This window comes from Tachyglossus aculeatus, chromosome X1, assembly GCF_015852505.1.
Source record: "Tachyglossus aculeatus isolate mTacAcu1 chromosome X1, mTacAcu1.pri, whole genome shotgun sequence".
NCBI classification, from domain to species: domain Eukaryota; kingdom Metazoa; phylum Chordata; class Mammalia; order Monotremata; family Tachyglossidae; genus Tachyglossus; species Tachyglossus aculeatus.
Window position 1 is genome coordinate 19,228,861 of NC_052101.1, and position 24,651 is coordinate 19,253,511.

General features: G+C 42.6%; 1 protein-coding gene across 4 annotated transcripts in view; it reads right to left on the reverse strand.

The window, feature by feature from the left end:
* CSNK1A1 (casein kinase 1 alpha 1) overlaps positions 1–24,651 on the reverse strand; it is a 61,069-nt gene that overhangs the window by 18,331 nt on the left and 18,087 nt on the right. For 3 of the 4 annotated variants that reach the window (XM_038772415.1, XM_038772413.1, XM_038772414.1), the window contains exons 3-6: positions 14,675–14,801; positions 7,108–7,206; positions 4,441–4,524; positions 417–556 (exon numbers count right to left, since the gene is read on the reverse strand). In XM_038772415.1, the coding sequence (XP_038628343.1) occupies positions 417–556; positions 4,441–4,524; positions 7,108–7,206; positions 14,675–14,801 (450 nt within the window). The remainder of the gene's footprint in view (positions 1–416; positions 557–4,440; positions 4,525–7,107; positions 7,207–14,674; positions 14,802–24,651) is intronic. The other variant, XM_038772416.1, reaches the window with a different exon arrangement.

Genomic DNA, 24,651 nt, shown 5'->3' on the forward strand with positions numbered 1-24,651 from the left:
CACAGAAACCGTGCCGTGTCCTCAAATTACCACTTAATAAACATTAAAGTTAAACTGCTTTGGGCAATATGGGTGGCCTCTGAAAAACAGAAGATCAACTGGGCTGGCAAGACTCCAACTGGGCAAGTCTTTATTTCACCTGAAAGTGGTACAGCCAGTCTTGTAGGATTGACAAGCTAGAGACATCTGTTCCAAGAGATGCGTTCAAGAAAAACAAAAGCTCCATTTAATTGGCTTCCCTGTCCCGTCGGCAACAGCAGGCAAAAAGGATTAATACGCATCCTTCGAATTCTCTGCCAAGGGAAAAAGCTCAAACTTAACCCGAAGCTAGGCAACAGTGCTCCAGAACTGGATTCGATGGCTTCTGCTTACCACACTAAGTCAGGCTATTGGACCATCTTCTAGGGAAAACTCACCTCTGCTCAATGCCAAGGTGGGCATTGATGCTAGCGTATCGGGCTGTGCCAGTGAGATTTTTATCTTCTCTATATGGTATGTGTTGCCTCGTCCTGTTGTCTCTGTACTTTTTGGCCAAACCAAAGTCAATAAGGAATAACTTGAAAAAAGAAATTAAGAAAATTAGGCTTCCACATCATGTAAATTCATCTTCTTAGTCATTAACCCTCTCTTTGCTAACAATACAGCAAAATCAAGTACCTTGAAGTAGAACACAGATAATGAAGACTTAATATTGTGATACTTTTTTAATGGGCCCTCACCAGTAAACCAATTTATAAATCATACCGATAGCTATTACGCTAGTACAAGCCTTTTCTTTTGTCATGTGCACTACTCAAAAATTCGTTAAATCAATGGGGTCAAAGACTAGCTCTAATTCGGGCTGTCGTACAAATGGGACCAGTTCCTTAAAGTAAGAAGGAAAAAATACAAACATGCACAGCAGTACATCTGCCAAGTGTGCTATTCACATAATGAAATATGACACCATGTTATGAAGTTAACAAACTCATTCAATTATATGCAAATTACAATGGGATTTTCCCAGAGGGGCCCATATTTCTTAAAAAAAAAAAAATCCTTTTCCCCCCTTTTTGCTCAATTTGACAACAGAACATTATATTCTTTCAAATACATCACACCTGAAGATTTGTTACCATATGAAACCAGTATTTTTACAGGCAAAAATTACACTATTTCTACAGAAGCATGCACTGCATTTACTAATGCATGTAATCTGGCGGCTAGTGCCTGGCAAATATGTCATGTTGAGTTTAATTTCTAAACAACTTTTTAACCAAGTATTTGTAATGATTAAGAATACACATACATACTCCAAATGATCAAACATGGCACAGCACGATTATCTCCTCAGAACAGTCTTGTTCTCAAATGAAGAGTAAAAGACTCTAACCTAACCTATGTACATGTGTTTTTTTTTCAAGTTTGCACTATTCTCCAAGAAAAGTCACTATTTTAGAAGTATGTTTGGATGGCTAAAAGCTCTTCTATTACTGGATAAATTACTTCCCCATTTTTTCTTAAGGAAAGACCATAGATATGGATGACAAAGTGTTTAGGGGAGCAAAAGATCAAATCCACCATTCAAAGTTGTTCACCATTTGCAAACTATCTGAACGCACCAATATTAAACCAATTTAAACGAAGGTCAAGCTCTCTGAGCAAAACAAAACTAGGACTTCCAAGTTCAAACAAACAGATTCAAGGTGGAAGGGAAACAAAGCAGGACTAAACACACCCTGGCCTAGAGAGGATCTTCCTCTGCAGCCTCAGAAATAATCTGTACGAATCCCAGGCAAAAATATTTCTCCCAGGAGCATTTTATACTGCTGCTTTCTTGAGCAGGTCAATATGGATGAGTAAAAGCAAGGAGAAACTCTGCAGCCACTTCCTTCTGGTTGTTTCTTACAAGTCTAAACCTGATTAGTTGTGCTGCAGGACTTGTGTTACAAAGAAGCTTTCATAATCAACAGCTTGCTTTTAAAAAAAGAAAAAAAAAATCAGGATTCTCTAGAGATTCTTTTCGTCCATGAACCTGGAAGGGGAAACCCTGCCCTGATGATTTTTCCATCCAATTGAAATGCACTCTTAAAAAGTGGAAATGGTCCTGAACTTGCTGTCAGTCTTCTAAAAATATTTAAAATAAAGAGAACGGTTCCCCCTTTCTTTTACGGAAACACATTCTACAGGTTGAGCAAAAGTTTTATTTGTAAAAAATAAACGTGGAAATGATCCCGACCCTGCTGTCAGTCTTCTAACAAGATTTGAAATAAAGAGAACCGTTCCCCCTTTCTTTTACGAAAACACAGTCTGCAGGTTGAGCCAAAGTTTTATTTGTAAAAAAACGAATAAACAAATAGTACAACCGGATGAAAATAAATAGATTAAAATGTGGGAACCACAGCAAGCTTTTAAGTTCAACATTTCCTTCCTGAGATACCTGGACTACCGTTTACTCCCCCCCACTTCCACTCTTTCCAAATACTAAAGTTTCTAGGAGTAAATAGATTCTTTTCTGAAAAGAAAAGGGCATCTGAGTTTGACCTACTTGTAACATCAGAGCAATTTTAGGAAGAGACTTTTGGGCCTTGGACAGGACCAAGAATCCCACAACACTACCCAAGATATCATATACTTCTGGAGAACTCTCCAGAGACTGACCTTGAATTTTACTAAAACGGGGCAGTTCAAAGTGAGCCCATGAGGGTTAGTAACCAGGCAGTGGTTAAGACAATTGTTTTGATGAATCTCTACATCCACACAATAAGTAAATCATTCTTCTAAGAGTCATCTTCTCCCACTCTAGACCCTAAGCTCCTTGTGGGCAGGTAACACGTCTACCGACTCTAGACTCTTCTAGACAGTAAGCCCGTTGTTGGGTAGGGACCGTCTGTATATGTGGCCGACTTGTATTTCCCAAGCGCTTAGTACAGTGCTCTGCACACAGTAAGTGCTCAATAAATCCGACTGAATGAATGATTAGGACTGATCTGTATGTTGCCGACTTGCGCTTCTCAAGCGCTCAGTACAGTGCTCTGCACACAGTAAGTGGTCAATAAATACAATTCAATGAATGAATAAATGATTCTGCTGTCTCGAACTCTCCCAGCGCTTACTACAGTGCTCTGCACCCAGCAAGCGCTCAATAGATACGTTTGACTTACTGAAGAGTTTGCCTGCCGGCCAAAGAGTGGTTGGCCATTCAACAGAGGGGTGCAGTTCCCTTCAGGGCGACGCACCACACTAAAAAGGTGTGGAGTGAAAAGAAGAAAACAAAAATTACTTAGAAGCCCAGTACCAATACTAGGGAGCTTTCAAAGAGGCACACATTACCACGAATTACCACGAATGTCTCAGTGTACAGTTTAAGGTACGAATTGATTTAGAAAAGTGTGCCTCGTCTTTCAGAAAATGAGTGCTACAGATTAGGAGCCATCTATTAATGGCTGGCTAAAGCAAATCCACAGCTTCTGCAGTAAGGACTCCTGAATGCATGTCTGCAATGAAATATTTTAAAGGAAATACTGCATTCATTCAAGTCACTTTTTCAATCACATTTATTTGAGTGTTTACTGTGTGAGGAGCACTGTACTAAGAGCTTGGGAAGTGCTTACTGTGTGAGGAGCACTGTACTAAGAGCTTGGGAGAGTGCAATACAACAATAAACAGACACGTTCCCTGCCCAAGCTTACCTAACTGATCACCACCAAAGAATGCAATGATATAACTTCTGTTGTACATGCTCAGCATCAGATCTAACATGTTCTCCACCAACTTTGGTGAGCAATGTTCCCATTGGGGTGACTGAATAAGTCACGACAAGGCAAAGTCTCAAGCACGTGATACTTGGAGAAAGCAAAAATATTCCAAGCAGAAAGAGAGGAAGTGGGGGGGAAGTCAGTTTAAGACAACTCAGTTCTGGGAGCACATTATCCGAAACAATTTAAGTTCCTCTGATATTTTCGGGAAGGGCAAGGCAGGGATCAGGAGTGAAAGTATTTCAGGTACACGGTAAAATAGGAATACAAGTTGCTAGATTTCTCATGCAAAAAATCCTGCCGCTCCAACGCCATCTTTCTTAAGCAGATGGCGGTTGCTTAAAACAACAGGGGACACTCTCAACAATGGCACTGGAAAACAGAACTAAAAAGCTTTCCTTTGGCTGAGTATTAAACATAATGCGTTCTCTTCACATAAATGCTCTCTCTAAATTTTGCAGTTTAAGCAAAAGCCACACGAAAACATCTTAGTAACGTTATATGTTTGCCGAGTATGTCTGAATAATGCCAACGTAAGAGGTGCTTGAGGAGGCCTAAGTTCTCCAGAAATAAAAACCAAACCAAAAGATAAAAAAATAAAAATAAAAAACCGAAGGGGGAGAGAGAGAAAGAGAGAGAGAGAGAGAGAGAAAAGCAGCACATGAATTTGGGGTTGAGGTTGGAATAGGAGACAGTTTCAGACCTGGTTTAATCCTGAGAAAGATGGGTCCTGAGAAGTACTAACAGTCATGCTTCTTTTCCTCTTCCCCACTGGAGATTCTAAACACTGAACAAACAATAGAGGGTGGCAGTCCATCAAACAGTATTGCTCACATTGCAACAATGGCCGGCGCAGACAGGCAACACCCAGGCATTGGAGAAAGAACAGGGTAGCCAAATGCCATCCTTCTTCCAGCACGCACAGTAGCTTCTCAGTTTTCCAAATAGTCAACTGAATCACATGCTCAAGAAAATTAAACTCCTGAAGAAAAGGCAAATTCGAGTGTCACTATGGAGTGCCACTGCCTTGAAAAGGGATGGCAATGGTGACATTTGGCTTGATCTCCAAAAGGAAATTTTGGACTTTGAAATCCGTACCCCATACTGCCCTTCCCCCAAAAGCAAGATAGTTTAGGGGGGGAAAAAAATCTTCAGTAAGGAAGAGGTAGAAGGCATTTAGTCACCTTAAAAGTTTACTTTCATAAGCATGCAGGGCTGATTACTACTAGAGGTGCAAGTTCACCTTTAAGATGGGAGCAGTCTCACTCCCGAATATCGAATTCAGAACGATTTTCCAAAGCAAATTGGTTCATATTTATTCACCAATTTTTTTTTCTAGTGGTAGAAAACTATAGGAACAAGATTAACAAATTCCAGTCTCGGACAACTGGCTTATTTCTTCTACACTACAGGGAATGCTAAAAACCTAACTGCCAGCTACAGAGAAACAAAAAGAGTAGATTTGGAAGCAAGTGTTCCTGAAAAGGAACAACTACTGATTCAAAATGTAACAGAGCAAAATATTTGGTGTTTAATTCTACTCAGGAGAAGTCAAATGTTGCGCTTTTACTGCAAGGACCTTCAGCTAATCTTTTGAATTCTCTTTCTCAGATTTATGGATGTCACTACCTGCACTTCTAAAGGGAATTGGTCATACTGAAAAAAGTTGCACTTTTACTGCAAGGACCTTCGGCTAATCTTCTGAATTCTCTTACTCAGATTTATGGATGTTACTACCTGCAGTTCTCAAGGGAATAGGGCATACTAAAAAAAGTTCATTCTCTTCAGACAGTTTGGATTTCCCAATACAGTCAGGGTGACTACTCTGCTATTTCTAAAAAGAATGCTTGCATTTTCTAAGCCATTGTTCCATTTTAAGGTAAAATGCGGTAACACGATGGCAACCCAGTGTGACTGTGCAGAAATGTGTTGGACGAGGTAGGAAGTAAGGGATTAAGGGTGAGGGGGGGAAGGAGAAGGGAGCGCGATGGCCAAAAAAAGGAAAAAAAGTCAGAAATTGACAAAAATTTCTTTTTAAAAAGTTACTTTTAATTGTTTTCTTTCCCACTAGCATGACCAGGATTTGCCAGAAAATGTAAGCACCTGGCTCCTTTAGAGCAGAGAAAATAGAGTTTTATAGAGTATAAAAGTATGAAACTTGGGAATGAGGAAGGTTTAAAAGCAAGTAATTACAAAAAGACTTTAAGTTTCACTGTTAGGAGGTCAGCTTCCCAACAAAACTCTTGAATTTCTCCAACTTTCTGTGAGTCCTGCACCCCTTCGGACCAAACATCAACACCTCACATGAGCAACCATTGCTGATGTTAATGGCTCCAAGTTGGCATTCATACAGGCAAACCAAGGTAAACATTGAGAACTAGCCCCTAAAAATACCCAACACACTCTGATGGCATAACAAAACAATTGGCAATCTTGTTTCCAATTGGGGGGAAAAAAAAAGTATGCAGTTATTCTGCAGTTGAAAATTTCTATGAAAAAACAGCATGCTTAGTGCAGTGCCAATGCTGCCTGTCTGCCCGAGCTCAGCATAAAAACGGAAAATTAAGCAAATTCACTCAAGTCTCATCAGTGTCTAAAGGACTACATATTTTTTGACTGAAATCATGCATAACTGGTGACCCGATCACCACGTAATTGAACAGTTCTCCAAGATCCTAATTTAGGAACACGGTTTTGCTTTATGATCTTTTCGCTTATCTAGACTGTTTCCTAAAAAGAGGAACCCATCCGACTTGGCATCTGAACCAGTGAAATACACAATAGACTTTTTTTTGTGTGTGTGTGTGGGGGGGTCAACAACTTTTGCATCAGGCTCAGAAGCTACAATCTCATCTCCACGGACTCAGTGGCTGGAAGAGGTCTGGTTATCAGCAATATTCAGTCAGCAAACAAATGCCTTGGTGACAGGTGGGTGAGGAGCTCCCAAGCTGGTGCGGACGCATTTCGTGTCCCCGATATCTGAGTCAAGTCCTTAAGATCCAATTTTAGCATTCAGCAGAAAATGATACGGGGACATTCACTATCTAAGCGAGTAATGTAAACAACAGTTAACAGTGAATATTATAAGCAAATAAGTTTCTCTAGTCAGCTTTGGGTTTGTTGGTTAAACACAATTCTACAGGGGGGCAGAATGCCCTAGTGGCTCGATGGGTTGGAGACTATTTATGTAACCAAAAAAGGAAATCTTAACTCCTAACATTAACAGTTAGTAGACTTAGCCTATTTGGCTTAATCTTTTTAAGCAAAACAAAGTTTTCTCAAACAAGTTTTAAAGGCTAAAAGTTTACAGGGAACAATTCTCGGAGGTATTATACTCTTTGAACTTGCATGCAAAGAGCATTAGACTAACCTTATTACAGTGACGCCCAATACCCATTAGGAAGTTATCTGGTTTAATGTCTCTGTGTATAAAATTCTTTGTGTGCACATATTCAATTCTACTGATCATCTGCAAAAAAAAAAAAAGAACAGAATTGCGTTAACAGGAACACATTATTAGACCTTACTGAAAAAGATCATAAGCGTGTTGTAGGTTTGAAGTTTATCGAAATTGCATTAGTGCAAATTAGGTACGTGACGGAACCTGGAAACGAACACTCTCAGTAGCCAATTACGCTAAAGGAAAAGTTGCGTTATTCTTCCCGCGTGGATCACACTGTCAGCGTTAACGACTCATCCTTCTGCCTTTACGCCGCACCCACTTCCCCCGAAAGGATCAGTAACGGCCTCTCTGACACCTCTCCCAACCTATCCTCTGCCACGAAATCCTATCGGGTACCCTTTGAACAAGGAGGAATCAATCAATGAATATTATTTATTGAGTGCTTACTTTGTGCTGAGCACTGTACCAAGTGCTTGGGAAAGCAGAATACAACAGGATTGGCAGACATGAGCTTACAGTCTAGAGGGAAGCACAATGCTGACTATTCCAAGGCTCAAACTTTGACTGAGAGAATACAAATGGCAAGGCCCCTCTGCCCAACCGGAGTTTACATTCTGCAAGCACAACTCATTAAATAGCTAAATGGTACTGCACAAATTCTTTTGATCACTTTTTAAGGTTGGAATTTTCTGGGTTCCCTGAAGAGATGAGCACTCCAGTGAGCTCAGCAGGAGCAGAACAGAAGAGAAAATGTTAGGGAAGTCCAACAGCAGCAGCAGAAAACTCTTTCTGGCCCTCAAGGAGCTGCAACAGAGCCGAGGCTCCAAGGGGGGAAGTGGACATAAAAATACACACCCATCAGGTAATTAGAATAACTGACTGAAAAATTGATTATACCTGAATACACACAAACTGAGAAGGGGTATAGGTTACCCAAGGGGGTTTCCTCCCCCTCCCTATCCCCCCCCACCCCGGCTTACCTCCTTCCCCTCCCCACAACACCTGTATATATGTTGGTACATATTTATTACTCTATTTGTACATATTTATTCTATTCATTTTATTTTGTTAATATGTTTTGTTTTGTTCTCGGTCTCCCTCTTCTAGACTGTGAGCCCACTGTTGGGTAGGGACCGTCCCTATATGTTGCCAACTTGTACTTCCCAAGTGCTTAGGTCAGTGCTGTGCACACAGTAAGCACTCAATAAATACTATTGAATGAATGAATGAATGAAAGTGCTAGAGATGGCTGTCAGTTTGACGTGTTGGGAGTTCTGTGGACAGAAGCAGTGTGGCTTAGTGGAAAGAGCACAGCCACACTGGTTTCTAATCCCGGCTCCACCACTTGTCTGCTGCATGACCTTGGGCAGGTCGCTTAATTTCTCTGGGCCTCGGTTACCTCATCTGTAATATGGGGATTATGACTGAGTCCCAAGTGGGCTAGGGACTGTTTCCAACCTGACTAGCTTGTATCTACCCCCGAGTTTAGTACAGTGCCTGACACATAGTGAGCACTTAAATACCATTAAAAATAAATCAGTAAAATCAACTGCAATACAATAAAAATCTCCCCATTCTTTAAACTCCTCCAATGGTTGTCCAGAAAGCAGGTGAACCTTTAGTATTAAAGTACTAAAAAAACTCTCTCCCCATCCACCTAATTCTCCTCACCCCCTCCCAATACACCCCAGCTCAGGTTTCGTTTTTTATCAAGCCAACCCGCTCACCAAGCTTTGTTCTCACCTCTTTCACTATCGAAATCCTGCTCTCACCCTACCTTCTGCCTGGAGTGCCCTCCCCCTTTAAATCCAGCCTACCTCTGCTCTCCCCAAAGGAGGCCCTTTGGATATCACACCTCCAGGAGGCCTTCCCTGATTAATCTCTCAGGGGCCCACCCAACACACCCCTTATCTGCCACATCAGCATTTCTGCACCCCCACATTTCCCTCGGCTACATATACTGACACTATAGTGCCTCCTCCAATCTATATTTTAGCTGGGAATCACATTTAACTATTATCTTCTAGGAGGGACTAGAGTCTAAACTCATTTATTCAATCGTATTTATTGAGTGCTTACTGTGTGCAGAGCACTGGACTAAGCGCTTGATGCAGGGAGGCCAGTGCTCAATAAATATGACAATGAATGAATGAGCAAGTTAGAAACAATAGTCTAGTCTAGAACAAAACCTGAGCTCGTGCCAAGGTGGTAGCAGTTTGGGTGGAGAGAAATGGGTTTTAGCAGGAAATGTTGTGTTGGAAGAACTGGTAGGATTTAGTGGTACGAGAGTTGAGACAGTGAAGAGCTGAGGCTGAAGCTCTCTCTAGCCTCTGAGCTCCTTGTGGGCAGGTTAACTCTCCCAAGCGCTCAGTAAAATGCTCCCAGGTGCTCAATAAATACCACTGATCGACTGAGTGATAGTTCAGTTTTGAATATTTGAAGTTTGACGTTCCAGTGGGACACCTGAAGTGGAGAGATCTTGAAGGCAAGAAGATCGCAGGATAAATTGAGCCCACTGTTGGGTAGGGACTGGCTCTATATGTTGCCAATTTGTACCTCCCAAGCGCTTAGTACAGTGCTCTGCACATAGTAAGCGCTCAACAAATACGATTGATGATGATGATAAATGAGACGTCAGGGCTGGAGAGGGAGATCTGGGAGTCGTGTGCGTAGAGGTTGTAGCTGAGGCCACCTGAGTGGATGAGTTCCCCGAGAATGGGTGTTGAGGAAAAAGTGTAGGGGACCAGGAATAGGCCCTTGCAGGAAGGGGATGAGCAGCAGATGAGGAGCAGAAGACCAAGGGGCTAAGGGGAGAATCAGGTGAATGCTGTGTCCGCAAAATCGAGGTCTGATGGAGAATAATAATAATAATGTTGGTATTTGTTAAGCGCTTACTATGTGCCAAGCACTGTTCTAAGCGCTGGGGGGATAGGAGGTAATCAGGTTGTCCCACGTGGGGCTCACAGTCTTATTTCCCATCTTACAAATGAGGTAACTGAGGTCCAGAGAAGTCAAGTGACTTGGCCAAAGTCACACAGCCGACAAGTGGCGGAGCTGGAGGGAGTATGTCAAACTATGTAAAATATCAAAGTTGGCTGAGTGGTCAAGAAGGACTAAGGTGAATCGAGCCCCTCTGACTCGTGACTTTAGAGAGTGCAGTCTCAGTGGAATGAAGAGGTCAGAAACCTATCTGAAACAAGTGGAAAAGAAATGAAGGAATGCAGCAGGTGTATAAGAACATTTCAAGCATTTGGCTAGGAATGGGAGGAGGGCAATGGGGCCGCAGCTAGAAATTCCCAAAGTTCACAATTCTTCCCGGAGCACAGCACAGAATTGTCAATCTGTAGTAGCAGCAGCATTTAATGAGCATCTAATTGTTCGGTGTATTGTGCTAGACACTTGGGGAGTAACAGAATAGTACCCTGTCCACAAAGACCTTACCCTCTAAAGGCAGAGACAAACATTTACAACAGAACTGTGGGTAGTCTGCCCAGTGGGAGCTGACAATAGCAGGAATGGTTGTTCCTCTAACATGCTCTAGCTCGTTTCGGTGAGTGAGGGGTGTATATGTGATGGGGGGGATAGGGCTATGAGAAGTTGCAGAGAAGGAGAGGGGAGATGAAAGAGTGAAAGGGGAAAGGTGTCATGTGAAATCACAAGAGGCATTTAAAAAGACTGAAAATCCCTTGCACAGGTTTCAAGAAATCTTCCTCTTTCTCTTCTACTCCCAGGCTTTAAGTCTGTTGCTTTGTCTGTAAAACTCCGCTTCAAGTCCATATTTCTAAGCTATTCCTCCCTTAATTTACCTTCTCTTCCACTACTAAAATGTGCTACTTTCTTCATCTAGTTTACAGACTAGAATCTCCTTACCGGATTTCCTGCCTTTTTGTCTCACAGGAGCAAGTCTTTTGCTTTCACCTTCTGAACCGCTAAATACATTTAACTTGCCCTCTAAACATTTTATTTCTATGCTTGCACCACTCATCTGCCTCTTCTATTTTTGTTTTTTTTAATAATGGCATTTATTAAGCGCTTACTATGTGCAAAGCTCTCTTCTAAGCGCTGGGGAGGTTACAAGGTGATCAGGTTGTCCCATGGGGGGCTCTCAGTCTTAACCCCCATTTTAATAATAATAATGATGGCATTTATTAAGCACTTACTATGTGCAAAGCACTGTTCTAAGCGCTGGGGAGGTTACAAGGTGATCAGGTTGTCCCACGGGGGGCTCACAGTCTTCATCCCCATTTTACAGATGAGGTAACTGAGGCACAGAGAAGTGAAGTGACTTGCCCAAAGTCACACAGCTGACAATTGGCTGAGTTGGGATTTGAACCCATGACCTCTGACTACAAAGCCCGGGCTCTTTCCACTGAGCCACGCTGCTCGTTGGTTGTACTGAATGTATGGTATTTGTACTTCCCAAGCGCTTAGTACAGTGCTCTGCGCACAGTAAGCGCTCAATAAATACGATTGATTGATTGATTGATTGATTCGAAGTCTTCGTCTTCTGTTGCACTCACACGATCCTCTTCGCCTTCCAATTTTTAGAACGTTAAATCCCCAAATTTTCCACTAAAAATTTTCTTTCCCCAAATTATCTTGTTTAGTCCTTTAGTACAGAGGGTAGGCATCAACGTACTTGTAAAGCAGTCTTCATGGGGGGTAAAAGACCCAAAAGCAATCCAAAAAGTCAGTCCACAAATTCCTGTCAATTTTTATACTGGGTCATTTCAAGACTTCTCATTCTAGCCAGCTCCCTCTCTAAGTTTATCCACTTTCATTGCATTTCAGAAGGCCATTTCTCTGGAGCACGTTACACCGATAGACCAAGTAGTCTGTAGATGGTAGTTGTCTCTACTTTGTAAGCTTGCTGTGGGCAGGGAACGTGTCTACCACCTCTGCTATACTGTCCTTTCCCAAGAGTGATCTGCACACAGTAAACGCTCAACACCATTGATAGTCACTTGCCCAGAAAGAGAGTTTTGCTGGGTTAGTTGAAAAAATATGCTCATGTTGCTTATTTACCAGCCCACTTGCTGGGGGCGGGCATGCTAACTAGTAATTTTTAGAGTTGGTAATGTTTTTGTTCTGTCACCCTGGCAACACATTGTTCTAAAACGTACCTTGTACCGGCGTGCTCTGGGTTACAATCTGCACTATTTGTTGACTGACTACAGCACAGTTATGCCTGATCACGAAGTTAAGACCACTAATGACAGGAAAAATCAGTTCTTCCCTGTCCCTTTCCCCCTCCACCTCGTGCAGAGTCAAGGGAGGGTGGGAGGGATTAAATAATTACCTGCAGTGCTCAGCTGCTGTGGAGGGGGTGGTCCCAGAAGAGACCCTAACTGCATTCCTAACTCCAGGAAAATGCAAGCCATGATACAAAAAATACAGCCTGGTTGTAGATCCCTGACATTTTGTCTTCCTCCAGGATTCTGACATTTCTTTGTTATAATAATAATGGCATTTATTAAGCGCTTACTATGTGCAAAGCACTGTTCTAAGCGCTGGGGAGGTTACAATGGTGACCAGGTTGACCCATGGGGGGGCTCACAGTCTTCATTCCCAATTTGTTATCCCACCTAAATCCTTCTGACCTCATTGGCTGTTATGTGTCTCTACTAATTTTACTTTTTCACTGGTCTTGTCCCTTTTCAGGTCCTCCTCATTTTCCAATAGTTCTCTTTTTCCTCTCCCGTTAGATCATAACTCCATCTTGTCTTTGTTTCTCTTACTCTTGATTGGGGCTCATTTCACCAGTGTCTCAGTCCCTTCCTTCTACTTTGCTCCTTGTTCCAACTTCCTGGGTTGTTCCCTGAGCCCCCCTCCCAACCCTGGGAGCACCAGGCCTATTTGGTGACCACTCGGAAACGCCGGGCCAACTTCCTCACCTTTGTTTATCTAGTACAGGGGTGGTGAAAACGTACACCTTGCTCCACCACTTTAGTCCTAGCAAATTCTACCCTAGGGAGTCACACAAGGAATGGTGGCCCAGATGGCTATCCCAGGGCCACACTACACAAACCAGAGCTATTAACAGAGAGAGGGACTGGGGGAGGAAGGGACAAATTGGCTAGACATGAAATCAAATAAAAGATGGGGCTTCCAAAAGAGCTTATTCCTGACTGGGGAGAGATTGTTTGGGAAAACATTTCTTCTTACATTTTCCTTGCCCAAACAGGCTATGAATCGGGCAGTCTTTGTAGAACTAATCAGCAGATCACTCTAAACCCAGGTGGGCTGTAATTGCTTACCTCAAGAACTAGAAACCTGAATTAGGAATTCGGTAAGGAATAAATGAAACCCATTTCCAAATACCTGGAATTCACAAGAATTCCCAATGAAACCTGCCAGTTTTGAAATATAAAGTCAGCAGGCCCCATCTTATTGAGTTCTACCCTTCAAAAATCAGGTGGCACTAAAATTTAAGTTATAATAAACTTTGTGTTATATAAAGTCTTTAAAGGAGAAATAAGAAACTGTACTGGTAGCAGAGGAATTTGATGGGAGGGGCCTCTGTGCACTAAGCTCGTTGCAGGCGGAGAATGTGTCTACCAATGTTATACTGTACTCTCCCGAGTGCTTAGTACAGTACTTTGCACACAATAAGTGCTTGATAAATACGACTGACTAAATGATTCTCCTTCCCGCTGCTAATATTAGCAAGGATAATCCTGGAATATTCTTAAAAGAATCTAGCAAATCAATATCCAGTATGTGGTGCCTACCACTAATAGAAAATGGCATTTGGCCTAAGATTTATTATTATTACTTATTATCAAAGACCTGGTCTTGTGTACTCAACCTACAGAGTTGGGCATTGGCTTTGGTCAGGTTTGGATTATTCCAATCAATGGTATCTACTGAGCGCTTACCGTGTGCAGAGCACTGTACTAGCTCCTTGGGAGAGTACGGTACAACAGAGTTGGAAGACACATTCTCTGCTGATGAGGGCCACACGGCACACTTTCAGCCGACGTAAAAAAAAAAGAGGGAGTGACAAAAAAGCGCACATCTTCACAACTCCAAATTAACCGCTACTTTGTAGTCGTCGATAGAACTTTTAAAAAGCCCACGTACTTTTCAGCTCGAAGCTTACTGGTAAAATGATGGACTATTACATAAGTACAGAGGTACTCATACATTACCAAAGTCAGTCGGTATATAATTCAAACACACACTAAGAAGAATCTCACGAAGACATCACTATGAATCAGTGAATAACTGCAGTACTTTAGCCAAAGTATCAGATTCAAGACTAGCATCAAAGATACCCATGCCAACCAAGTTCCTACTGGTTAATTTCCAAAACCCTTATTTCACCATGACTCTAGAGTAAAATACCCTGAAATATTTGGCTGGCGGTACATTTACTGACAGAAGGGGGTCGATCATATCCTCAGCAATTCACAGGGACCCTATCACTACAACAGAAGAGACCCAGGAAAGAATTCCACATTGCCGGACTACTGAGAATGTTCGCTGCTGTTCCCCTGAACTTGCTTAGACTACTTCACTCAAACCAACATACCTGGTCAGCTAACATAAGTACTGTTTTCATTGTGAACCTGCGGGAACAGAAATTGAAAAGGTCTTCGAGGCTGGGTCCAAGAAGATCCATGACTAGAACATTGTAGTCCTTTTCCTGGCCATACCACCTGAAAGAGAGCAAAAATAGTATTGTTAAATTATCTCTGCACTCTAAAAACCATGTTCTGCCATTTGAAGTCAACTCTTTTCTAAGACCTTTAATCGACTACTGCCTCATGAATTTCTTTTTGGTGTTTCCCATTTTTGATGACTAGCTGAGCACTCTAATATGGCTTTTTATTACAAACGACTTGAGAGAGATACAAGCAGGCTTACACTCTGAGCATGTCTTCTGAATCCTACCTCACACTGCAATGTTAGCTCCTTTCGGTCAGGGATCATGTCTACCAACTCAGCTGGACTGTACTCTTCCAAGAGCTTTAGAACAGTGTTCTGTGCACAGTAAATGCTCAATAAATACCCCTGATTGACTGGACCATTAGTGTTTGCCAGTTATGACGAGCTCCGTGAAAGAACAAATCCAATCAATCAATCGTATTTATTGAGTGCTTACTGTGCGCAGAGCACTGTACTAAGCGCTTGGGAAGTACAAGTTGGCAACATACAGAGACAGTCCCTACCCAACAGTGGGCTCACAGTCTAAAAGGGGGAGACAGAGAACAAAACCAAACATATTAACAAAATAAAATAAATACAATAGATAAGTACAAGTAAAATAAATAAAGTAATGAATATGTACAAACATATATACATATATAGCAGTGTGAAATTATTAAAAAAAAAAAAACCGGGTGTTTTAGCAAAACTGATACTGTGCAGTAGTGAGTGATGGGAAAGCCATGAAGTTTCATATAAAGCAGAATGGGGTCAGGGAACTAAATTGTTTAATTAGCTGGGAAAGGCTTCAGTGAAGGGGTGGGAAAAATCCTGGAGGCAGCTGCGTGATGAAGAGATGACAAATTGCCTCCTAGTTTTTTCCGACCTCCTCAAAGGGCTTTAAAACATTTAGAACTGGGAAGAGGAGATAAAGTGAAGAATCCGATCTGACTTCTTGGAGGATGCTAATGCAGGCCCGACTTTGGTTGGAAAAACGGAAGACAAGGAATAACATGGTGGCAGGTTCAGTCCCTGGGTTCAAATCTGGAACTGAACTTGGGAAAAAAATGGATGTGGGAAATGCACGGGGCAATGGAGAAATGATTATTTGATCAGTCTCTACCGGCCCAACTATCCTCTATCGGCAGCTCTGTTTCGTATGCACTACCGGCTGCTGAATTTTATCAGCTCCCCCCACTCCCAAGAACAGTCTTTTGCGCAGACACAAGCCACACACACGTTCCATACTGAGGTTTTAGTACCAACTACACAGTATATTTTGCCCTTAAAAGTGCATTACAATCATTTACAAGCTTTTGTCCACTATGATGGTAACATTCCATTTTCTTTTAGGTGAGAAACTAAGGCATATAAAAACTAAGTGAATTACTCAGGTGGACAAAGTTCAAGATAACAACATGCTTCCTCATTCTCTTCTATTGCCTTTGCTCTGTTCAGTGACCTACACCCCTAAGTGTCTTGGAGACAAATGTATAATGGCTGATTGAGTTTTAAATAATATCCTCCTTCTTGTAGATACTAGGTTTAGAATGCCTATTTACACTTGGTTCTCAAATTTTAAGTTAATCTTTAGCTGCTGAAGTTCTGACCAGTCATTAAGTTTACCAATACTTGCTCACTGATGACAAATTCCACTGGGCCCCAGGCAACCTAACCCGTAAGATTTTTTTTTAAAATGGTATTTGTTAAGCGCTTACTATATGTCAAACACGGTTCTAAGTGCTGGGGAAAGAACAACTTAAGTTGGAGACAGTCCATGTCCCGCCTGGGGCTCACAGTCTAAGTAGGAGAGAGAACTGGTATTGAACTCCCATTTTGGAGCTGAGGAAACAGACACAGAGAAGTTAAGCGACTTGCCTAAGGTCACACAGCAAGCAACTGGCAGGGCCGGCACTCAAAGCCAGGTCCTCTGACTCCCGGGACTGTGGTCTTTCCATTAGGACATGTCGCTTCTGGAGCTGCTAGAGTACAGCAGCATCCCTGAATCAATTAATGGTATTTAAGGGGCATTTACTGTGTGCACAGCACTGTTCTATGAACTTGGGAGAATACAACAGTTAGTTGATAGACATGCTCCTTGCCCACAAGAGCTGACTGTGTACGGCAGACCTCCTGAAGGTTTCTCTCTTTCCATATTCCCCTCCCCTAGGAGGAAATGCAGCTGACCGTGCATTTCTTATTATCTCAGCAAAAATGCATGGTCAGAGAGAATAAGGTTAGATGGACAAATGTTTTTGTTTGCTATATTGTATATGCTGCAGGGTTGTGACTGATTGGGACTACCAGAAAATGGTAGTTAAGTAGCATATGAGGAAGGAAATTTGGTTACGCATACCTCGCATTCAACATAGCAACGCCACCATTTTGGGAGAGTGAAGTAAAAAAAATCCCAAAGAATTACTAATATGGGAATTAATTTACAGGCCAAAATGAAAATGGACTTCCAGGTGACCTTTCCCTGAAAAATGAACCCTGATTAGAGAGGTGGATGGGTAGACAAAACCAAAATTAAAAAATAAGTCTTGGAAAAGGCAACTGAGTTTTCACCAGAATCTGGTCACCTGGATGAGATTCTCTAACTGAGTTACTAAATACTGAGAATAGGATGTACCCGTTAGGCCTGGCTCATGAGCACAGAGCACTGTATTAAGCGCTTGGGAGAGCAGAAAGAATATAACAGAAATAAGAATGAAACGATGTTAAGAGGCAGCAATAAGACCCTTAAATTTTGACATAAAGGTTTCCCCGACTCAATGCTGAAAGTGTGGCCAAGCTTGACCGTTTTTCCAACAGCCTCTTTGAATTTTGTTGGGCCGCTTCTCTCCTTGAGCCCATCGTCTGTTCCACCGGAGGTGGGAGCAGGTGGTTAAAGCTACAACACTAAATTTTAACCACTTAATTTATCCAACGCAGGAGAGCCCTGATTTAGGCCTTCTGAAAGGAAAAGAGGGATAAAACAAGGCCAAGGGCTGCACCCATACGAAGAGGCAGGCAGGGAGGGGGGATGGTAAGGGAGGAGGATAGGAAGGATTCGACATGGGGAAGAATGGGGAACGCCCACTTTTACCAAGCTGGAGCTGGCTCCTTTTCATCAAGCTACCAAGTCTGGAGCCGAAATCTGGAGAGAACGCTTGCTCCACCCAAAGAGTCATGAGCCGTTTGGCCGGAGAAAGCGTGTCATGTCCGGTTACAAGCACCTGGATTCAGCAGGTTTGGAAGACAATGACAGGTTGCCAGATGAGCCAAGAGATTCTTGAGGCTCGTATCAAAACTTGAAGTTGAGTAGTCTGGTCAAAAAAGGAGCACCTTTAATATAATGTGTTTCAGCAATTTTGCCCAGAGCAAAATTGTTCTAAGCAGGTCCTGAAAACATCATCCAGCAACCCCAAGCTAAGGCCAAGGTCAACAGCCCTTAACGACAAGCCTTGCACCCTCTCCAGTCAAAAGTAGCAGGGTTTCCACTTGCATGCTATTGAGAAGCAGTGTGGCTTAGTGGATAGAGCAGCAGCTGCCTGGGAGTCAGGAGGACCTGGGTTCTAATCCTGGCTCTGCCACACATCTGCTCTGTGACCTCTGTGAAGTCAATTAACTTCTCTGTGTTTCAGTTCCCTCATCTGTAAAAAATTAGGATTAAGCATGAGCCCAATGTGGGACAGGGACTGTATCTAACCTTAATAACCTGTATCTACCCCAGTGCTTAGAAATGTGCTTGGCACATAGCACTTAACAAATGTCATTATTATTATTATTATTATCATTATTATTATTATTATTATACGACAACAACAGAAACACCTGGCTTTTTATATGCACCCAGTAATTTACTTCTCTAATTTACCTCCCTGATTCATCTCATCTCCCCACTTTACATCCCCCTCGTGCCACTTCAATCAATTGTATTTGAGGTCTTACATAGGGCAGAGCACTGTAATCAATAACTTCAATATTTCCATGCTACCCAAGCACAGGGGTTCTCACCCCACCCCCATCCCATCATGGCACTTATATTTATACACTATTATTTCCTCTTATCTGTAACTTATTTAGGTTTCTGGCTCCTCAGTAGATTTTTAACTCTATGAGGGTAGGATTCATACCAACTCTCTTGTACTCTCCCAAGGACTTAGTACAGTGCTCTGCACACAGTGGGTGTCCAATAAATATTACTGATTGAATCAAATCAGGCTTTTGTCCACGTTTCAGTTTATCTATCGATCCAAGGTGGGAACTTGGAAAGGGAGATGACAGGGAGGGGTAGGTAGGGCACAAAGTCATAATGGGGATGGAATGAGACACAAGGTGACGCAAACCTTGACTAAAGTCGTTGTCAGAATGCTGACAAGGCTCTAGGATACTGTGCCAGAAAGCCACACCCAACGTTTGTGAAACACCGCTGAGCTGCATTTCCCAGTATCTTGAAAGAGATTTTACTGGTCTCATTTAGAAGACTCTCAAACCACTTTCTGGAGTAATTTTCCTTCCAAAGGGAAGACCTATGGTTGTCAATAAATGCATTTACAATAGAGGCAAAAATGAGCACGCTGAACCAACTATGTGTCTAGTGTGTAAACCCTCCTCTGGTATTTTAACTAATTTTAAATTGTGAAGGTGAAATGCCCAGGCGGGGGGTGGGGGGGAGAAATCATTCATGTCCATCCTAGCCTTGATGCATGGGAGAAGAGAGAGAGACAAACTAATTGCAGATAACTGCCCAGAAGGGAGACACTGAAAACCGTTATTCAGTTCTCCAATTATGCAGAGGTTATTACCACTTTGACTGACACCAGGTACAACAGCCCAACCATTTCTTCTAATATCATGTGGCTTTTTATTCAGAGAGTATGTGCTCTCAGTAAAATAGTTCCTAATTCCCCAACAGCATAGGAAGTAGCATGGCCTAGTCGTAAGAGCAAGGAACCCGAGTGCTAAGCCCAGTTCCGCCACTTGTCTGTGACCTTGGGTATGTCACAACTTCCCTGTGCCTCAGTTTCCTCGTCTGTAAAATGGGGGTTGAATCCTTCCCCCTCCAATTTAGAATCTGCAACTGTCTGCAACCTGATTAGCTTGTATCTACCCCAGCACTCAGTGCAGTGCCTGGCACATAGTAAGTATATAATTTCCTGCCCTCCCCCCAAAAAAACCCTTACACAGAATTCTACCCAAAACATGCTATGAAAGACCTGAGCGTCCACGGTTAAGCTAAGGGTTTTAGAGTCACACATTTAAGTTGGTATGGAATTTTCCTTCTGCGGAGTTAAATAATTTTAGAGTGGATATATTTAATTTAACTTTAAAAATCCCTATCTTCACCTCGACCAGCCAATTTTTCTTTAAAAAAAAAACACAGATCAGAAGACAGCCAATTTGAATGGATCTCTCCCTGAAGTGACAAATCCATAAGACAAGTGCTTTTTAGAGAAAAAAGAAAGCTGGGAAAGAAGAAAATGAAGGAAGAAGAGGGAAGAAAACCTGCCCTTCTGCCAACTTTCTCATAACATTGTTACAGGTCCACGGGGAAGATAATCATCACTATAGTAAGCAAGGTAAACTCACTTAAGAATCCCAATATTGCAATCTAATATTTGGCAATCACACCCAGGCCCTTTTAGACATAGTGATGAAACAATTTGAACTTTTTTCTAGAAAAGCACCATTAGGAGTTGAAAGCATGCCAAAAATGCAGGCCTGAGGAAGGCATTCTGGGCAGAGGGAGTGGCATTACCAGCAGCAGCAAGGACATTTACTGAGTGCATACTGTTTGCAGAGGACTGTACCAAGTGCTTGGGAGAGTACAACGCAACAGAGTTGGGAGACGCTTCCTGTCCACAACGAGCTTACAGTCCAGCGGGGGTTGACAGATGCTAATATAAAAAACATATATTTTCTTGATAGATATGCACATGAGTCCTATGGGGCTGAGGGTTGGGCGAATACCAAGTGCCCAAAGGTCAGAGATCCAAAAGTGCACAGACACAGAAGGGAGAGGGAGCCGAGGAAAAGAGGGCTTAATCTGGGAAGGCCTCTTGGAGGAGATGTGACCTTAACTGCTCAGAAGCATCATCATCATCAATCGTATTTATTGAGCGCTTACTATGTGCAGAGCACTGTACTAAGCGCTTGGGAAGTACAAATTGGCAACATATAGAGACAGTCCCTACCCAACAGTGGGCTCACAGTCTAAAAGGGGGAGACAGAGAACAAAACCAAACATACTAACAAAATAAAATAAATAGAATAGATATGTACAAATAAATTAAATAAATAGAGTAAAAAAATATGTACAAACATATATACATATACGGGTTGGAGGAGAGAGGCTGAGGAAGGAGAGTCGCCTAAATTCAGCTGGGCAGAGTGGGAGGCACAAGCTGAGGTGTAGCAGCGCGAAAGCCTTGAAGTCAATTGTTTTACGGGAGGTTATGTCCTTGAGGTTTGGGGGCTGTGAGCCCACTGCTGCGTAGGGACTGTCTCTATATGTTGCCAACTTGTACTTCCCAAGCGCTTAGTACAGTGCTCTGCACACAGTAAGCACTCAGTAAATACGATTGATTGATTGATTGAAGGGCAGTAACGCAGTCAGACTGGCATTTGGGAACAACATCCCGTGGATCAACACGGCCTCGGGCCCAGGCTGTCTGATTCGTGAGGCACGCACGTGTCCTGGCCTTGACTCAGTTGCTCTTCGATGGGCTGGCCCTGAGGGCTCAATCAATCACTGCTGCTCTCTCCTGGATATCCTCACCTTAGCCTGGTCACGGCATGGTCACTACAATGGGCACGCAACTCCGAGCAGCAGACAGCGCGACAACACGACTGCCTGGCAATCAGGCAGGACTACATCTCGACCATCTTAGAAGGAGTAGTTTAGAAGCAGCGTGGCTCAGAGGAAAGAGCCCGGGCTTTGGAGTCAGAAGTCAATGGGTTCAAATCTCAGCTCCACCAATTGTCAGCTGTGTGACTTTGGGCAAGTCACTTAACTTCTCTCTGCCTCAGTGACCTCATCTGTAAAATGGGGATCAAGATTGTGAGCCCCCTGTGGGATAACCTGATCACCTTGTAACCTCCCCAGCGCCTAGAACAGTGCTTTGCACATAGTAAGCACTTAATAAATGCCATTATTATTATTATTATTATTATTATTATTCTAGAGGGAAGGTTACATCTTTTCCCAATTCTACTACTTAAACTCCGTTTTATCACTGGACTAAATTCCACCAACTAAAGGAATTGGACTAAAGGACGTTCCTGTCCACAATGAGCTTACAGTCCAGCGGGGGTTGACAGATGTTAATATATATATATATATATATTCTTGATAGATATGCACATGAGTCCTATGGGGCTGAGGGTTGGGAGAATTACCAAGTGCCCAAAGGTCAGAGATACAAAAGCCCAGATCCCTGTTCTACCTTTGTAACCCATCAAAACAAATGTATAATTCCCATGTGCCCCATTGCCCATTTTTTTTGGATAAATTTGAAATCCTGCAGCCCGAGTCCTTTGCTCAGCAATTTCAAATATTTCCAAATATACCATACATATACATAACTGGTATTTGGCAAGAAGAGTTCTGGGCTGTGCCAGGGATTACCTTCGACTTCGGGAAAGACTCGAAAGCCCAGACTGAACCCGTGTTTTCCCTAGGAGTAAGCCCAAATCCCAGAGACCCCCCCCAGGAACAAAGGTGCGGGGTGATCCCAGGGCACTTTGAGAGGCTGTTTGGCCTCGGCGATTTATGTGGCTGGATTCAGTTTCTTGCCGATGGTCACATGGGTCAGAGTCAGTCTAATCATGGGTCTGCCACTTGTCTGCTGTATGGCCTCGGGCAAGTCACTTCACTCCTCTGTGCCTCATTTACCTCATCTGTAAAATGGGGATTGAGACTGTGAGCCCTGTGTGGGACAGGGACTGTGCCCAACCTGATTTGCTTGTATCCACCCCGGCGTTTAGTACAGTAAGCACTCGTAAGTTTAACAGTAAGCACACAGTAAGAGCTTAAGAAATACCACAATCATTACTAAGTAGAAACGGGAGCAGAGTTTCTGTCTTCAGTTGACTAATTGCAGAACAGTGCCCATGAGTTTGCTGACACTTTCTCCACCTCAGAGTTTTAAATTTCTTTAAAAACTCATCTTCTATGTGCCTGCGTGATTAGCCAAAACCACAGATTCTCCTATGTGCAGAAGTAACTTGCAGGTAATTTTTCAAAAACTGAACCTCACAATACAGCGAGGCTGCTGAAGTTTCCAGTTTTCCAGGAGATGGTGAGAAAGAGCACTAGCCACTCACTTCTCATTCAGAAAATATGAAGAGGACACAAACCAAACAAGAAGTAATTCCTAGTAGTGCCTGGAACACAGTTAAGTGCTTTCAAAATATCATAACTGTTAAATATTTAATATTAATAGCGGGGGAAGGATGACCCTGTTAGTTACAAGCCACTGAGATGAACATTGGCGCTTGGGAAGGGACTCGAACAAATCACAAAATTGATTTCTAACCCCCTAGACCATAATCACAAGCTACCTGGAAGCAACCAACACGGTTCTGGGAAAAGCACCAAAGTGGACCTCTTTCCCTGATAGTGTTAGATCTCACAGAGGCAAAAAAAAATGAAATCTATACTTTAGAAAAAAACTTTTTGAGAGTATCCCACTTGATATTTTCACTACCAAAACCAGAGAAATACAGATGGCTTTTCCATAATTCATATTTTCACTAAGATCATGGAGAAGCAGTGTGACCTTGTGGAAAGAGCATTCATTCATTCAATCGTATCTATTGACGCTTATTGTGTGCAGAACACTATACTAAGCGCTTGGGAAATCGATGACATATAGAGATGGTCCCTACCCAACAATGAGCCTCGGAGTCAGAGGATTTAGGTTATAATCCCAGCTCCACCACTTGTCTGCTGTGTTACCTTGGGCACTTAGCTGCTCTGTGCCTTAGTTACATCATCTGAAAAACGGGGATTAAGACTGGGAGTCCTATGTGGGACAGGGACTGCATCCAACTTGATTATCTTGTATCTGCCCGAGCGCTTAGTACAGTGCATTGCACATAGCACTTAACAAATATCATAAAAATAAAGAAAGTTTTCTGGTTAGTATGCAAGAGCAGACTTGGGAACATTCTTCTGACAACACACTTCTGTCTGGGTACAGCACGACATGGAGCCAGAAGTACTACACTGTATGTTTTCCTGAACGTGGGAAAGCCAGAAGACAACTTTGTTTTTTTTAACCACTCTGTTAGGTGAGTGCTCATTTGGCTCAAGGTTGACACCCAAAAGGTGATTATTGACGAGCCTCAACCTAGGGAACATAACAAGAGCTGGCCTGTACAGCTCTGACTTGGAGTCGGGTCTACTGAATGTTTTTCATTCATAGTAATAATTGCGGCACTTGTTAAGCCCTTATGTGCCAAATACTGTACTAACTGCTGAGGTCGATACAAGATATTCAGGTCCCACATGGGCCTCAGTCTAATAAGTAAGATCAGGTTTTGAACGCCCAATCTGCAGATGAGGCAACTGAACCACAAAAGTTAAATGACTTGCCCAAGGTCATGCAGCAAGTGAGCAACAGAGCCGGGATTAGAATCCAGGCCCTCTGACTCCTCAGTCTGTGCTCCTTCTACAAGCCCACGCTGTTTCACGACCTGGAGGAAAGAATAGGGAACTTGTCCATGGATCCTGCCTTCCAATTACTGTCCAACCCCGAAGATGCCTTCTCAGAAAAAGCCAGGAAAAATTAATTAGTTACATTTATTGAGCGCTCACTGTGTGCAGAGGGCACTGTACTAAGAGCTTGGGAAAGTAGACATGTTCCCCGCTCA